Source organism: Echiichthys vipera (assembly GCF_963691815.1).
Source record: "Echiichthys vipera genome assembly, chromosome: X".
NCBI classification, from domain to species: domain Eukaryota; kingdom Metazoa; phylum Chordata; class Actinopteri; order Perciformes; family Trachinidae; genus Echiichthys; species Echiichthys vipera.
The window spans coordinates 19295583-19314194 of NC_139825.1; the positions used below are offsets into that span (position 1 = coordinate 19295583).

The following is an 18612-nucleotide window of genomic DNA, read 5'->3' on the forward strand; positions in this document are numbered from 1 at the left end:
TCTTGATGCCAACCTAATATTTTACCTTAATCACAAGATGGTTAAGGTTAGTATAGGTGGTCAGGAAGTGAGTGTCAAGAGTTTTTACAAATCTAGGGTTACCATCTAGACATGGCCTATATGAAATTGTGATAGAGTGCTGCAGGAATACGTCCTAAAATCTGGAAATGAGTTAGTATTTTTGCATTCCCGGTCCCCTTGTCTCAAAGTCAATTAGTATTTGATTAAATGCCTTAAATAAAGTCTGCACTTAACACAGACTTAAGAGATTAAGAGATTTTGTTTTTCAAAATGTTCTACGAGATGAAATACGTCATTACGGAGCTCGTCAAATTTGAATGTTGTACGTTTCTTTAAAAAGGTGATTGCTATCAATTGACTATACAAGACTACAAACGGCATCATGCAATACAAGCGAGATTCAGTGAGAAGAGTGGGTTTGTTTATAAGCTAACGTTGGCTTTTTAATTCTTCACCACAGAGCTTATTTTCTGCAAAAATCTCATTGTTTTTCTTTGTCAAAGGGAATCAGGGATGCTAACTTCCGGGTTAGCCTACAAAAAAACATCATCTCTGCATCGCTCTTTGTGCAAAGTAATAGATATATGTGGTTATTATACTATGGCTATGAACCAATCAAATTGCTTGATTCGATATTTAGAGATGCGGTTATTATTTATATTGGGGTAGCTATCACTGTACTATCTCTGACTGTATTAATGCAATGCTGTGAGTCATTGAGCACAAATTTTAAGATAAAGTGTCTTGATTTGTCAGGTAGGCTATTTATTTCACTGGGTCAGAAGAAAGGGTTTAAAAATGCCAGAAAACATATCTTACTAGGCTATGACACAACATTGGAGCTGCAACCAACTATTTTTAATTAAAAATGCCAAAGATGCAGCTTCTAACGTTTTAGAATTTGTAGATTTAATATCTATTGGTTTTAGATTTTTGATTGGACAAAAACAACAGATCTTAAAGCTTCTCAGTATTCTTTGATTCTATAGACCAAGCAATTAATCAAAGAAATAGTAAAATGAATCAACAATGTAGCCCTTCAATATATATAATTTAATAACAAATAGCGCTATAGATATTATTCAAATCACCCATCCCTAACTGGCATTAATTGCACCCATCAATCAATAATTAAGAAAAATAACCTTTAAAGCGAAATTAGCCATGTTATAATCTTAAGCAGTGTAAATGCTGTTTCCAACATAAGCAACAAAACCTCAGACTGTATGAATAAGGTTGTTTTACTGCTTTTGAACTCAAGTTTTCATTTGTCAGAGGAATAATGTGATTTTCTTCTTTCAAAATGTACAGTCCTGCTTTAAGTCTAACTGTAATCACATTTGCATTTTAAACTCAAACTCAAAATTCATGTTTGAGCGGAGTGGACATTTTATCTTTTGCGCGTTAATATTCAAGAAAAACTATTCTGTTATATCACCACCAAAATCTTTTTTAATTCCTTCAATGTAGCCTTCGACCTACGGTATATATCTATTCTGGTTTTTAAATCCCACCCAAAGCTTTCCTTTGCACAGGAAATCCCTCAGAGAAGATTATGGAAAATCCTGTCTTTCAGGTGAGAAACTACAATTAATCCAGGCTGGGGGGGCTGCAGCCCATACTATATGCCATCCTTATGAACACCCCCAGTGTTTTAATGTCAAGATTTATTAAAGAGACACACTAATTTAATTGTGACTGATTGTCCCATTATACAACCAACTGTTGGGATGCAGTCACTTAATGTCTGAAACATTCCTGTTCGTATACTGACACCTAGTGGTCATTACATATACTGTCATCCAATGCATAACCAAGAAAATGTCCTCAAGCAATTCCTATTTTTGTTTCATATAATGTTTGCGACCCTTTAAAATAAACACCCTTTAATTTCAAGCTTCTCAAATAAGTCAAATCCACTTTGGATAAAAGTTTAATTCACAAAAATACATTGACCAATATAATGAAAATGTACTAAAATGTACTTTAATAATCCATAAAAGCTGGAACATCATTGACAGAAAAACACAAGAAGCATTATTAGAGTTGGTTTAGTATAATATATTTCAGCTTCAAGAGACATAGAAATCAATCCTTATTTTTCCCCATATTTCTTCTATAAAAGACCCATTTTTTTTCTGAAGCATTATTATGCAAAAAATGGCATTAGAATATATTATGGGAGCTATGAAATCCCAGTGACTGAGTATAAAATTAAGTCACATCAGAGAGAGATATTCGCAGAAGAGAAGTCCATGAACAACAGGGCGAACAAAGAAAAAAATATATATAATAAAAATAATAATACATATTATAGACCTTGATCTATCATCACTGACATGACAGGCATGGAGAATAGGTGTATGGCTATAAAAAAATTCTCACTTTTCCACTTGAAAACATCTACACTTAATAACTGATGCATTTTTTTTCATGCTCGTTTTTGAAGAATATTTATAATCATACAACTAAAAATAGGTCAACTTCGATGTCTTTCAAATACGATATTGATATTGCAAAAGATGAAAAATACTGAATCCAAGTTCTAACTTTTGTCTTTCTTCCTTTTTAGACATTATTTTCTGGGTTAAATTGTCAAAAATTATAAATCAGGGGGCCTACTCTCTGGCCATGTAGGCAGCTCATGGACACTTTTTTTTTTTAAACTTTCAGAGGCTTTTATCATCTTCATCATCATCATCATTATTATTATTATTAATATCATCATCATCATCATCAAGTTTGTGGTGTTTGTTGGTGCAAAAAATGACTGTCCGTTCAGGGTTCACACCGAAACTGAGACAGGGGAAGGTCCTCGAAGGTGAGAGACCAGAGTCTCTCTCTCTTACTGTCTTTTTTTCTCTCTCTTTACTCTCTCCATCTTTCTCTCTTTCTCGCTCTCTCTGGTGTAGATCATCCTCGTCTTTGATAGGAGCAGTTCAGTCAGCTGATTCACTGTTTATGGCTGATGGAGGGAGGGGGTGGGGTAGGTCTGCTGGAATGCTGGCACGTTCCAATCAGGGCAACAGTTCTTCATTACAGCATTCTGCAAAGAGAGCACAGTGGTTAAGTCCTCAGTTCAGCCTTTCCAAAACATCTTCTACAAGCCATCAGTGCTATCTAGTGGCTAGTGAATAACATTACAACTGTAGGAGGAGGGTATTTATATGGCCCAAGATCACAAATTAGCCTCAGGAGGCTTTGCAATCTGTACAGTGTACAAAACCTTCTATCCTTACATCCTTCATTCAGATAAGAAAAAAAAACTACCCTTAAAAAGAAATCCCAAAAAACAGGACACGCAACAGAGGAGGGATGTCTCTGCCAGTACACACAGACGTGCAATCGACTGTAGTAAAAATGCAGTATTGACACTCAATGTGACATAGTAATAATTGTAAACATGTATGAACAATGGAAGAATTAGGTGCCATGCATAAATGTTCCCCAATGTAAAGACTTGGATTTGGAGGAGTCCCTCGAGTCTGTTACCAGCAAGAGGCAGCAGCTACACGTTCCATATTTTGGGATTATATGATAAGTGTATAAAAAGACATGGTCTGTGCTAATACTCCGAAATTGGGCTGCAACTACTACTAACTAACTAGATACACTACCCATGACCATAAAAAACATGAATGACATGATGGATCAGTGTGTAAATATATTAGTGTGATTCTTTCTAACGTTCATATCAACTGCCCTTATCTTAATCAATTACAAAATGTGCACTAATTAATGATTAAACTGATTCTAAAAGCATTAACGAATTGATTAAAATGCTTTGTTTTTAGGTAGATCTAATAGCGTCAGGTTTTTTTTAACCAATAGTAAAGGGGAGGAGGGCAGAGCACGGACAACAGTCCTGTAAGTGCATACCCAGCTGGCTCCTTGAGTGGACAGTGAGAGCAGCTGACAGGTTGCGTGCAGAGGTGGAGGTCAACCGATTTTTTCACAGCAGACATATTGACTTGAGACTTGTGATAGTTAAAGCAAAGTTGTTATACAATTAAAGATGGCAGCATTCCAATTAAATGTTCCAAGTCCATGCTATTATACATACTACTGCAGTTATACTTTACCTCCGTGAGTACCGTAAGCTACACCGCAGCTAACACAAGTACTATGCAAAGACACCTGCAGCACTGCCACAGCTCTCTGTAAAGAAAACACTGAAGTTTTAAAATAGTGTTTAAGTTGCGTCTCGTTCTCGTGGACTCAATATCGTGTATCGTCTCGTCTCGTCTCGAGGGTCTTGCCACACCCCTAATTCTGAATGTATAGTATACGGTATTTTTTAATATTATACTGTAATGACAGCGATGGTGCTGTCATTTTACCTTCTATGTTGCATCTTCAAAAGTGCACAATAAAAATGTGACAATGAATTTGAAACCGCACATTATAATTTCTGCATCCATTATAGATTTACAGTGTGTGCCCCTAAAATTTCTGCTTGTGTCCCTAAAATTTTCTGTTGGGGGTTACAGTGCTCCTAGTGAAAAAAGTTAGTCTGGAGCACTGTACATTATTTTTAGGGAAAATCCTACTCAATTTGCCTTTAAGAATCAATTTACCATAGTATCAGATATCACCTCCCTGTCAATTTCTGTCAGTGAACATAGAGATGGCTCATGAGGTCAGCAAAATGGAAACTGGCACAGGCGAGCTGGAAAATGCCCATGTTGTACAAAGTGAAACGTCCCATTAATGCTCTCTCTATGTCCTGTCCGAGGCTGGCACCGTAACCCCCCTTACACTGTATGAGCTTGTGTGTTGTGAGCAGTGGAACAGTGGGTCTGTAATCCCATTAGTGTTGGTTCATTGGGCCGACCAGCGTGTGAAAGAGGGAGGGCTGGGGAGGGGGGGTACAGAAACCGCCCTAGGGCCTGCTGACAGAGGCCCCACTCTCACACACTGGACCTCTAACTGACCAACACAGATGGAGTCAGACGAGATACGCAGTGGGTGGTTTAGTGACCCTGATGTCTGGCCTGAGCACAATGGTACTGTCTGTTTCACTAATCTTGTTTTATCTGCATTATCAAAGTTTTATTCCCCCTGCCCTGCAAATGAAAAGTGTAGACAGATATAAAATCTCTGAATCACCGCCCAAAATGTGTTAACTGTTGTTATACGGCGTTAAAAGAGACTGTATGATGACCAAAACTGTTTTAAAATGTGAGCTTTTCAGCTACACCCATTTTATTTTCCAACAACAAAGACACCAAACACACACTTTCTTATGGTACATCTGTACACTTTTAATGAACAATTAATGCTTTCAGTCTAGAATGGAATGCATTTCTCATCTGTTTTGATATTAACTGCCCTGTATGCTTTAGGGACACCAGATTTAATGGGAATCAACTGCACCCTCGAAGGCATGCCCACAATACCGACTAAAAGAGGCATCACATCCTTTGTCCAGTGCAGCATTCAGCTGCTTAACAAGCTCTGACCACATGGTCTGAACTGGACACCTTTCTCAAACGTGCACTTGACGTCCTTAATCGATTTCCCGAATAATGTTTTTATGATGCTCGTGTTTTGTTATATTATATGTCGTCATGTGTGGTTGTTGCAGGTTTTTTTTGTTTATATATACTGTATGTGTATATATATACTGCCAGAGGAGTATATAGTTATTATTATGTGACAATGTGATACTGAGATCCTTGTTAAGAAATATCTAAATATTCTAATAAAAAAGGGTCAGCTACAGGCTCTAAACATGGTAAAGAGTCAGCAACTAGGACACTTCAACATGGTTGACAGGCATTGAAATGACAGCTCTTACTGAAGTCCTCCTAAATCAGGAAGCTTCTAAAAAATTCAGGCAGCAACATTGTGCACAGAGGCTTCTATATCATCAACACACACGAGCCAACTACCACAGAAAAAAAGTGTTGTGGAGGCCTTAGTTAAAATATTAACATGTGACAATGACAACCCTTAGGCACACCTTCTCTGTCAAGTTGGTTCTATCCTTCACACAACTACTTCCTGTATTTTAGTGCATGTGTACATGTGAGTGCAAACCCATGAATGCCTTTGAGGAGACACTGACCTCTTTAGGCTTATACCTTCAATGTTTAGAAATAGTGAGGCCCAGCTTTGTAATCTCCATGTGAGGCTGGAGACACATCATGAGATCTCACAAGATTTGCTCAACTGACTGAACCTAAACTCATCTTTCACAGGAAACTTTCCACGTCAGGGTGGAAACACTATTACTGTGACTTTATAAGTCGTTGAGCATGGGTTAACTGGGGTTAGATCTTATCATCAGGAGTTCACAGTGATCCCTGACCAGCAGCTAAAATTACACGTGGCCAAATTTTACAATATTACAGTGAGTATAATAGTGAGGTAACAAATTTGTCTCCCTGTTGAGATTTTTCCATACTGCTTTATCTGTTAAAAGTTACTACGGTCATTGTTACAGATCAATAATTAATTAGCTAAAGAACTGTATGCCTCCATGCTTAACAATTCCTTTAATCTATGGTGGCATGTTTTTCTGACAGTTGCACATTGCTATGATGTCAATTTCATGTGTTTCCGCTCTGGAAAAAAAGGAGTCCTGGCAGAGAGGAAGAAACGGTCCAAAGCGTGGCTTTATTTCATGAAGAAAGATGACAACAGTGCTGCTTCTAGTGTCTGCGTAATGATCACTTCAAGTAAGAGTGGAAACACAAATATCATGTTGAAACATCTTTCTACGAAACGTGGGCTTAGGTACCAGGAATTGATACTATACACACACACACTGACACACACACGAGTGTTGTTGCTTTCAAACAAAGCAGCACTTCTGTTACCGAGAGTAAATATAATAACTACAAAGGCAGACTTAGCAGATTTTTTCTTAGAAAACCGAAACAAATGCTGTAGAAATATTTGGTCTCATTTCATCTACACAAGATATAATTTAAAAGTGTTTTTTTAACCATATGATATCATAATGTACCAGCCATTGGCAGCCCAGCTCTCTCAATATCAGCTTCAGCCAATGAAAAACCCATATCAGCCGACCCCTTAAATATAAGTAGATGTATTGTATCTTGACAGAAGATCTTGGTCACATTGCCAACCTCCAGCTAAAATATAATGCATCATCTTAAACTGCAACTGTCGAAAAAAAATGCATCTACCAATGTTTACATAAAGGGCTGCTAGGATGGTAGCGCAAAAAAAAAAAAAAAAACTGTTAAAAATCATCCAACACCTAGTATGGATGAAGATTCATTTTTGCATCACATACAATAAATATCAGTCCAAAATAAACAGACTAGCTTCTCGGTTTAGGAGGATTGACGAGAATAAGCAGCCTGGTTTACAGAGCGTGCCTGTTTTCAGACTTCCTCATTACTAGTATCCGGCCAAACTGTAAAAAACGCTGCGAAAAACATATGAAAAAGAAGAAGCGATTCTGATTTTCCTGGGAAACAACCTGATGACAGATCCAGATTTCCTCAGTATTCTGCAGCTGCTGCAGTCTGCTGAGGTCCATGTTTAAATCCAGCCCTCACATAGTGACTCATTCATTCAACAGCAACAAGGATGCGAGAAAAATGCTAATGAAAGCACTACACACTTTTGAAGACCGACTCATGGGATGTTAGGGCTCACTCACACTGTCCGCCCGTACCGCGACCCGGGCTTTAGGGTACTTGTCCCCCCTCCCTCTCCCCCCGCTGGCCAGCCCGTTTGTACTCACAATGCCAGGGCCTCGCGCAAATGCTTCTTGCCTGTCCATACGTCATCACGCCGTAGCACGTCACACGCATTGATTGACGTCATCGCGATGTGTCGCTTTGTTTACAAATCTTTCCATAGACCTCGTAGTTTTTGTGCGTCTTGTCGACTGTTTTAAATATTTTCATCCGACCATATCTGCAGTAAACACTCCACCTCCGCATCACAACAACGTGAACCTTTCGCCGCCATTGTTGTTGTTGTTAAATGTCCGCGCATGGTCCGTCTTCTTTTTTTTTTTTTTTTTGTCTGAACAGGCGCACATAAAATGAGCCGCCTCAGGCCTCGTGCTCGTACACGTGCGCACGCTCGTGCTCGTAAATGTGCAAACACGCTTTACAAAAGCCCACCTCTCTCAAACGGGAAGTGGACGGCCAGATGGCCACAGCTAGGCGCGGAGCAGTTGCACTCACAATGGTCAAACGAACCAGGCTTTACCCGTAAAACCTGTTTTAGCCCGGTGTGGAAGGACAGTGTGAGTGCGCCCTTAGTCTGCCCCGAAACATTTACTGGATCTGTAACTAATCACCATCAAAAAATTCTATTTGTTGTCACCGGTTGACAACTGCAGTCATTTTTAGAAAGTGACAAGACATGTCCCACATGTATAAATTATAAAAAAAGATGTCTGATCTGTTGACACAGAATAATTCCCCTATGACAACATGCTTAACCCAGCAGAGGGAACAGATACACTGCTCAACACCAATACATGGGAAAACAACACACACAAAAAACATATTAACATATACTGGGTCCAGTTAGAAGAATCACAGACAGGTGTTAATGTGAAGTAATTTCATTAGGAATAAATTGACCAAACAAATTAACTTTATTTTTTGTAACATTTTCACACTTATATCTGATGCATCCCCATCTTTCTGGAGGGAACCTCTGTCTCTCTCTGAATTGCACCTCACAAACGTTTCCTTACTTGCTTTAAACTCAATTGTGTAGAATCATTGTGGCCTGTTTATATTTCTTTAAACCAATCACAATCGTCTTGTGCAACGCTGAGCACCGTATTCAGGGGTGGTGCCCATGCAAAATAGATAGCAGAAGGGGAGGGGAAGGTGAACTGATATAGGTGGCCAATGGCAGGCTTTATCCAAACAGTTGGAAGTTTCAACTCATCTCATGATAAATCTTTGGTCTTAACTGGTCTTTAGACAGCTCAAAAGGGGACAGTAACCATTGCTGACAATGAATCATGTTACACACATTAATTTGACTTTACTTCACTGCAGGCAAACAAACACAGAATAGACTGTGATGGATGATAAACTATAACTAATGTAAGCAGCATCATCTAAGGTGACACAGAAAGCTATTATGTAACACTAATTAACCTGACAGTCTGTCTGTGCAAAATAACCTTATGAATAGGTAAGCTGCTGGGCCTTTATGACTTACACTATGTACTGTGAAATGTTAGACACACACACCTGGCTCAGAGCTGCTGCAGGGGCTGGAGGGGGGTCTTTAAAGCAGGACACAATTGGATTTCTTTTTCGCCTTCTTCTTTTCCACTGGTGTTTTCCTATTTATCTGTCTGACCAGGTCATAGAAGATCTTAGAAAGATGCAAAGAGACAAAGAGAAAACTGTCAGTGATTTAACAGTGGTAAAATCATCTCTCTTTCACACAAGGCAGGTCACATGGTGACACGTATAAGCAATCATGTGAAGCCTTATCATTATGGATTGATGCAGCTGTTTTATACAGAGGTAGGTTAAACAAGGGTGTAGCACTGAGTAACTCATACTGGTCTTTATTTTTTTTTAAATAAAAATAGATGTAATATTGTGGCTGGTAAAAAACTAGTTGTTTACAACAAGGGCAGTTTTACTAGTGGTTTGTTTCTGTGTGTACTCACATCGAGGACGTTGATCTTTGACTTAGCAGAGGACTCTAAAAAGGCACAGTGGTTCCACTGTCTGGCCAGGTTCTGACCCTGTTCCTTCCCCACCACACGCTCATCCTCCAAGTCGCACTTGTTCCCCACCAGGATCATCGGCACCTGAGGACAAGGAAAAGGGAAATATGAGTTATATATAAGTTTCTCATTTCGTGTCATAAAAATAAAACAGACTTTGTATATGCAATCAAAATATTGCATTTTCTCTTTTAAAATATTTAATTCATATAACATTGTGGCAAAATGAATACATTTAAAAATATAACAATGTCCGCACCTAAAAGAGGAAATAGATCTGAAGCAATAAAAAATGCTAATGAAACACAGATGTGTCTGACATTTACGAGTTGTAAGCCGGTCGGTTCACAAGTAAGTCCATAAAAATAAATACAGAGAAAAAAAGGGAAGAGGGAGCAAACAGAGAGGGACATTTTTTAAAAGAGGAAAAGGAAAAGTTAGACGGCAGAAAGGACAATGAAGAAGGTTTCGAGCAGAAAGTGAAATAGGAGAAGGAATTAAAGAGATGAGAACAATTTTGGAGGGACAGTGAGAGTCAATGTAAGGTAGAGTTTTCAATGTGTGACACTAGAGCTAGTGTCAGAAGTGCGGATAAGATAAGTCATATTTTTCAGATGCGACTTGAACACTTGAGACAACACAACTTGAGAAACATGTTTATGTTTGCACAAAATGTGCAAAGGAAAAAAGTTTCGCTTAAAGTGCATTTTAATATTGTGCATGAAAAACAGAGCTGAAATGCCAATAAACAAAGCTGGCTGGAAGGGAGAAGTAGTATATCAAAGACAAGATGCAATACAAAAAATGGAAACAGATTTGAAAAAACGCTGTTGCGTTGTCTGCTTTACATCTGTATACACGGCTTTGAATGGCCTATGCATAGGAATATTATATAAATTATAATAAATACAGGTTGTCGCCTACCCCTTAAGAGAACAACAGATCTAACTCGATAAGCCTAGCTCTTCTTCTACATCTTTGCTGAGCACACTGGTGACAATGAAGTCTGTGAGAGTCCTCTACTGAGGGTGGACGTTGGGACTGGGAGGTAGTGAGAATAATAGCAGGGCAATTTTTGTATTTTTGTACAAGAGTGGAAACAGGATTATTAACATTATCAGTGGTATGTCTTGCTGTATCGTAGCTGCTATTGCCCCTACTCATCTTTGATCATGATTGTCATAATTATTATCATTTTCATGTTCTGTCGCCTTGGATGTGCGTGTTCCTGCTGTTCTGCTGTGTAGACTGCCACAACATGTGGTTCATATTCACATTACTATAGATATTGTTATAGTTACTGTTACTCATTGGCTGCTTGCATCTCTGGAAGTGTGTCTGTCTCTCTGTCTTTTCTCTGTCTTTGTCTTTCTCTCTTTCTCTGTCCTTTTCTTCCTACCCAACGGTCAAGACAGATGGCCGTCCTCCACAGAGCTGGGTCTGTCCGACGTTCCTGCCTGTTATAGGGAAGGTTTTCATTGCCACAATACTCTACGGGGGAATTGTTGGGTCTATGCCTACGCTGTAAAGTGTCCTGAGATAACTTTTGTTACGATTTGGCACTATAAATAAAATTGAATTGAAAATTGAATTGAACAGCTAAGTAGTCTATAATTGGAGGCCTGGATTACAGGATCACACAGACAATCATGAAAATCAATGCATCCCTGTGGGAAGGCTAAAAAAAACATTTAGGTTATACGACAGTGACAAAAGAGATTAAAGGATCAATATTTGCAATGAATGCAGTTTCTTTTGGTTTTGTTTCTTTAGAAAAGAAATCCTAATCTGAGAACGGAGAATCAACCAAATACCCAATACTTCTTCTTTTGTGCCCCAAGTCAGATGTTTAAACAACCAAGGTCAAAAAAACAAGAACTCTCTGAGGAAGAGAGAATATTCTTAGCAAAACTTCAGCCCTGACTGTCACAGTGGGCAGAGTCGGGGCAGTCAGGGTGTGGGGATGCGTCTCTTCCTGCCGGCTGTTTCCTGACCATCTATCTAGGGAGCATGCTGGCCCGGAGGAAGTCGTGGCAGCCCCGCCCCAACCGGGATAACATCGTTTTCCTTCCTGAATGTTTTCGAACATTTCAGCTGGATTCCACGCTCTGGCTGGTCTCTGGAATTACATGATAGTGTGAGACTGTGTGTGTGTGTGTGTGTGTGTGTGTGTGTGTGTGTGTGTGTGTCTGCTTTTGTGTGGATTGCGTTCATTCTGGGTTTTATCTTGACTTTACTATACCACCCACTACAAAACTGTACAAACAAGAGAAAAAAAGCCAGAGACTCAAGTTTGAGTTCATTATTTTGTCTCAGTTTTCCACAAGTTCACAGGATATTTGTGTTTGTGGTGCAGCTTAACAAGCAAGAGACAAAATCAACTAGTGGAAAATTTTGCAGGCAGCACAACAGGCGCCAATAATATATCAGCTGGGGAAATCTATTTGTGGTGGGACTGCAACAAATAAATCCATGCATGGGAAATCCTGCCTTAGCTCCACTTCTCCTCGTCCAGAAAAGGCTCCCAAACATGTCTTGTGGATCTGGAAAAACTGCATATTTGTAAGCAACATGGTAGTACCCTGACATGTGCCAACTTGCTCAAACTTGAGACCTTATTCCACCACAAGTCTACTGTTTAGAGGTCGTTTTTGACAGCAGTATGGCCGCGCTACTCCAGAAAATGTAATACTTTTGAAGGCACAGGCTGTATATTCCATGATCCTTTTTTCCTTCTCTCACTCTTGCTCTCTCTGGGCTATGGGGCAGACGTCAGGAAACTGCAATGTTTAGATTAACCCCATGGAGGCTGCTGCTTGATGTTTGATATCCAAACAAGCCCTCGCACTGGACTGCTGAACGACATTTCTCCCAGGGGTCCTGGGAGAACCAGTGGTATGCCCTCCAAACACAAACTCTGAGCCAAGTTGGGATAAAAAGGATGGAGAGAGGGGATGGTAGGATGGAGGTATGCAGGGAAGAAAAAATATTCAGTGTAAGCAGCACACAAGGCAGCTTTAGCCTACTTTAAGAATCCCAGCAGCCCACAGAAAATCGGTTCAGACGCCATTAACATGCTACAGACAGGTCCTGTCCCGCCCACAATGGCATGCTAGAGATTGTGGGGAACACAGAACAGGGGAGAATAGAGTTGCTTAAATGAATGAAGGCAGGCGTCCCAAATGGAGCAGTGAGTCACAAGCATGGAGTCAGGCATTAGTGCCATCCGAGTCACACAAGCAGAGACGGAGATGGCCCGGAAAAGTCATAAGACCTCTCTTACATAACAACTGTAGGAAGTAATGGGAGTGAGCTTTTAATACACTGGTGACTGCTCACCCACTTTATTTTTCTCTCCTAACGACTTTTTTAAGTAGATGGAATTGGCCCTACTGTGTTCAACTTACATTCATAGTACATTTTGTCGACATTGCAGTAAATGGTGCATGGAAGAGCTGAGAATGAGAACAGCTGCAGCAGCAACTAGAATGTCTTCTTTAGTAATAGCTTGAAAGCTTTTTCCAAATTCAAAATCTATCCTCTTGGATGGAAAACAGAAAAGAAAAGATGTTAAACATTTCCTTTGGTCCTGCATTCTTGCAAGGGGCAAAGAGAGATAAACAGATGTCACAGTCATCATAGGTAATGGCTTAAATCACCAGTAGACTGATAGCTGACAGAGTGGCCGTAATACTCAGATAAGCACAAACTGGGGATATATTTAGTGGAAACACAGATAGAGATGAAAAGAGACGTCAACTGTTTTCTTGCACGTTGAGGAGCCACCAATCCTGCAATCCATCTGTTAGCCTGAGGCTAACCTCAGTTCCCTAACCACATAGGCTCTAATGAGGTACCACAGCCTTACAATCCAGTGTGTTTTTGATGAGCTGAGGCTTTCCTTGCACATCATCTCTGACAGTCCAATCACCCCAACAGTGTGCCAGACCACAGTAAGACCACAAGGTAGACCATAGAGAAGGGGGAGGCACAGAGCAATAGGAGTATGGTGCCACAGATATAGAAGAAGCGGAGCAAGACTAACAAAAAGATGGACTAATAAAACTACTGCACCAGGCTGCAGAGGGGCTCTTTAGGTGGTTAACAGGGAGAGAGCGAGGGAAGGAAAGAGTGAGAGAGATGGGGTTATGGTAACATTCATTCCCTCCAGAGATCACCAAAAAAGGGCATCCCCTCTCTGCCCCACCAGAGAGGGGATGAGGGCTTACTCACTCTGCAGCCTCACAATTTACCAGAGATACAGAAAAATTGAAATGTGCTCAGAGCAAACAGCAAACCAGGAAAATAATGACATGGCACATCCTCTTTTATTTGCATGGTTTCGGAGCCAAGCTGAGGGGGCAGACTTGGAGGGAAAACCACATTGCATGCATGTACAAAACCAAGACGACAGAGTTGAACATCCATTAGAGAGACAAAGACATTCCGCCCATTTTTCAGTCTCTTAGATTAGTGGGCACGTTGACTCTGTGTCCATGTTAAACCCGGTTGTCCAAGTAATCAAACCACAGAGACCTGTGTGACATTAATATTAGTTAATGCAAGGCTACATACAGTTACAAGTTACAAATGCTTTATTATAGTCTTCACAGACAACACCACCGTGTGACACCATGTGAATTATGTCGAGGCAATACAAATTTGTAATTACTGGCATAATATGCAGCGATTACAGTGTTGAATGGTATCCATAGCAACAGTGCAATCAGGTCTCGAAAACAAATGTAGGCGACTGAGAACACAGAAGTGGGAAGCTTGTAACCTATCTGTACTATTTCCATTATCTGTGTGTCTACGAGCCATTCAACCATGATATGAAACAAAAATTAAAGAGGAGAAAAGGTTCTGTGAAAAATGTAAAAGAGAACTTACATCCTCTGTGTCCTTTACTCGTAGAATCTGTTCTCTCAGGTCCTGGAGGTCGTTGAAGGTGGACTGTGCTGTGATGGAGTATACCAGGGCAAACCCTTGGCCGTTCTTCATGTACAAGTCCCTCATTGCTGTGAACTGCTCCTATAAAGAAAAAAAATAAATAGAGGAAAGACCGTCCATGAACTCTGTCATATGTTCTCTGGCATTTTATAAACTATTATTGGAAAAGTCCATTTCGTATAACAGGAAATCACAATGTTCTCCAATTAAAATCAATCTTCATTTGAATGTTCCTATATGGATTCATAAAAAGAAATATTAAAAATGATTTATTTATTGTATTATATGAAAATATAAGACCTAAGGAATCCACTGGTACCAGCCATTCTAGCTTGTCGGGAAGGAGGTTAAATAACGCTCAAAAGTTAGGCTAGATTTTGGAGAGAGAATAACTGGCATGGTCAATTTCAAAGGGGGTCCCTTGACCTCTGACCTCAAGATAAATACTCGCTGGCTGTAGAGTTTGCCCTTTATTGCGTTGACCATTGCAGTGTGTTTATGTTAAACAAAAGACTATATTGATGTAATGAGGTCAATTCTTAATGTAAACATTAATATTGTAATAATGCACCAGGTATTTCGAACAATTTACAGCGTTAGTTCTCTGAGAAAGTTTTTTAACTGCAATATCCCTAATCAACACAATACTGAATTAAATCAAATTGGAAACTGAATCAGGACCTTGTGAACAGGATATTGAATCGGGAAAATCAGTAGCCAGGGACACTGTCATTATTCAAAATCGACATGTATTGCAATATGTATCGTATGGTGGCCTTTGTATCGTGAGGTTGTAATAATAATAATAATAATAATAAATATAATAATAATAATAATAATAATAATAACAACAACAACAATAGTAAAAGGGCAATACCCAGCCCTAGCTGTGACCTGTTTTAAGGTTCAGTACACACCGTGACAAATGTAGTGCAGTGGAATTGCTGGTTCTTTGTCAAATCTTTCCACAGCACACTCCCAACACTGTGCAGTGTGTGAACTATCAGCACCCTTTGATTTTCTACTCAAAACAAGCATGAACATGCATGTTGCTTTTTGCACTATTAACATACACACACTCTTCTGGCTTACTTACTCCTACGTGAACAAGACTGAGGGCGCACTCACACTGTCCATCCGTACTGTGCCCAAGCACGTTTCACGTCTAAAGTGTAGTTCATTTGACAAGTGTGAGTGCAACCGTACCGCGCCTAGCTGCGGCCCACTTGCCGGCCACGGACCGTTTGGGAGAGGTGGGCTTTTGTAAAGCACGTTTGCACATGTACGAGCATGAGCGTGCGCACGTGTACGAGCACGAGCACGAGGCCTACGGCGGTTCTGACGTCATTTTATGTGTGCCTGTTTGGACATAGAAAAAAGAAGGACAGACCATGCGCGGACATTTAAAACAATGGCGGCGAAATGTTTACGTTGGTGTGATGCGGAGGTGGAGTGTTCACTGCAGATTTGGTCGGATGAAAATATTCAAAAACAGTCGGACAAGACGCACAAAAACTACGAGGTCTATGGAAAGATTTGTAAACAAAGCGACGCATCGGGATGACGACGATCAATGCGTGTGACGTGTTACAGCGTGATGACGTATGGACAGGCAAGAAGCATTCGCGCGAGGCCCAGGCAGTATGAGTGCAAACGGGCCTGGCCAGGGGGGGGGGGGGGACAAGTACCCTAAAGCACGGACTACTTTACTTTACACTGTCCGTCGTGAGTGCGTCCTAAAGCATGCTGTACTTCGCTTTGAGCTAAATGCCAATGTCATTATGCTAACATGCTGAAATTTAGCAGGTACTATATATTTACTGTTTTCACCATCTTAGTTTAGCGTGTTAGCACGCCAACATCTTTTCTGTCGTTATCTGGTTACAAACCAAAGTTTGAACTTCTTTTAACCCCAGTATTAGATTTTGTTTTATTTCTATATTCTAACTTCTACACTATTTTGTCTTATGCCATTTTCAAGTAGCACTGCTGTAGGGGCTGTGAGAACAAGAATTTCATTGCAAAAACTGCTCCACTGTAATTGTTGTGCATATGAGAATATTTACTTGAAACTTATGACGCTAGAAGGAATGTTAAGGAATCAGTTAAATTATAAGTTGATCCATAAACAGAAACAGGAAGGTCTGCACCAAATAGGTCAATCCTTGCAACATTTGCCGACTTGAGACATTTAATTCAAAACCACAAATGTAAACCTCATGGTGGCGTGAGATAAGTTTTCCACCACCAAAAATGTGTTAAATACAGTGACTCAAGGGTCCTTATACATGGTATCAACAGAGACCCTAGTGGTATAGAGTTCACTTACTGTGCCTGCTGTGTCGAGAATTTCAAGCATACATTGCTGTCCATCTACCTCCACTTGCTGTAAGAGAGAAAAAAGCATCAGATAATGTAAAACTTAATTTCAGGTCAACAGGCATGTCATGCTCCATATTTAAAATACTGCATACAATGAAAAGACAGAGAAGGAAAGGAAAGAAATGAAAAACAAGCCAGAGGGAAAGAGAAACAAAGATGAAGGGAGTTAGATGAGAACAAATGAAGAGCACAATATCATGACGTGAACCTGCAGAGCAGCTGCTAACAATCAGCTCATTCCTATCCAGCACTCTGCCTCCCCCTCTCCCACCTCAAGGGACACTCACCTTTCTGTATGAGTCTTCTATTGTAGGGTCATATTTTTCCACAAAGATTCCCTGTACAAACTGAACTGTCTGTAAGAGAAAACACAGGGCAAGCCAACGTCAGACCAATGTGACCTCCAGGCCACAAGAACAAAACATCCAGAGTGGCAAAAGCAGCATGTGTCCTGGTTGTGTTCTCATAAGAACTCGGCTGGGGCATTGAAGAAGAGGATGTTCATGATGTTGCCAGTCAGATCAGGATGCAAGAAAACTTACACTTGATATCAAAATTAGAAAACAAACTATTAATACTTGAATTATTCTGAAATATTGATTTTTTTTTTAAATAACAAAAGCACCTCAACAAAAACCTTTATTTGTGAAAAAAGGAGTGAGCAAAATTAAAGAACACTTTCAGTTACCTCCAAGTTATTCGTGTTAATCTGGTATTTGGTGACAATTTACGTAATTATTGGACACCCTATTTATCTGCAGCTCTCCTGGTTACTTTCAAATATAGCGAGCTGCTCTAAGGTGGCTGAAACCCTGAGACAGCAGGTTGTCCACATGTGATTTCAAGAATATTGAAACTTTACCAAAGAAACAGATTAATTTAGGTCCCCTGAAAAGGCCGGTTGTCCACGTAAAACAAGTGTACGAGAGGATTATGCAAAGTTTCTCAATGGGGAATCAGTTCAACACTGCTGGAGTTGCTCACCGGTTCAGTTCTGAACAAGGCAAGAATCTGTCTCTGTGTCTCACCGTTTAAGACTTTGAAGAATGTTGTGTGGACAGAGGAGAACTGGTCCAGAGTGACTTCAGTGATGAGAGTAGATTCAATTTATTTGTGTCTGATGGGAAACATTATGTTCGGCCTAGGACTGGGAAAAGACTGAACACAAAGTGTATAAAGAAGTCAGTTAAATTTGGACAAGGAAGCATCACGGTTGGGGGGATGTTTTCTGCAGCAGGAGTTGGGCCTCTTGTTCAGCTACATGGCAGGGTGAATGCAAATGTTTCTGTAAACCTCCTTCAGCAACATGTAATACCTTGTCTGCAATAGCCTGTGAATGTTCTCATTTGTCCAGGTCATCGTTATCCCCAAAGCAATTTCAGTCAAAAGCAACTGGACTTGGTTATTTGTCTAGGAAGACGTTTCACCTCTCATAAAAGAGGCTTCATCAGTTCATGTACGCATCTGACCAGGCTGGGACTGGTCCAACTAACTGGTGTGGAGATCCAGTTATTTAACCTCTCACAAGGCAGATGATGTCACTGGAACCCTTTGTGCTC

General features: G+C 40.1%; 1 protein-coding gene across 1 annotated transcript in view; it reads right to left on the reverse strand.

Annotated features, from left to right (window-relative positions):
* Positions 1-3007: 3007 nt before the first annotated feature.
* The window catches only part of LOC310965081 (ras-related protein Rap-1A-like), a 32024-nt gene continuing 16419 nt past the window's right edge, over positions 3008-18612 (reverse strand). Inside the window, exons 3-8 of the mRNA XM_083938489.1 lie at positions 17341-17409; positions 17001-17057; positions 14612-14752; positions 9659-9802; positions 9228-9354; positions 3008-3067 (exon numbers count right to left, since the gene is read on the reverse strand). Coding sequence (XP_083794615.1) covers positions 9265-9354; positions 9659-9802; positions 14612-14752; positions 17001-17057; positions 17341-17409 — 501 coding nt within the window. The 3' untranslated portion in view covers positions 3008-3067; positions 9228-9264. The remainder of the gene's footprint in view (positions 3068-9227; positions 9355-9658; positions 9803-14611; positions 14753-17000; positions 17058-17340; positions 17410-18612) is intronic.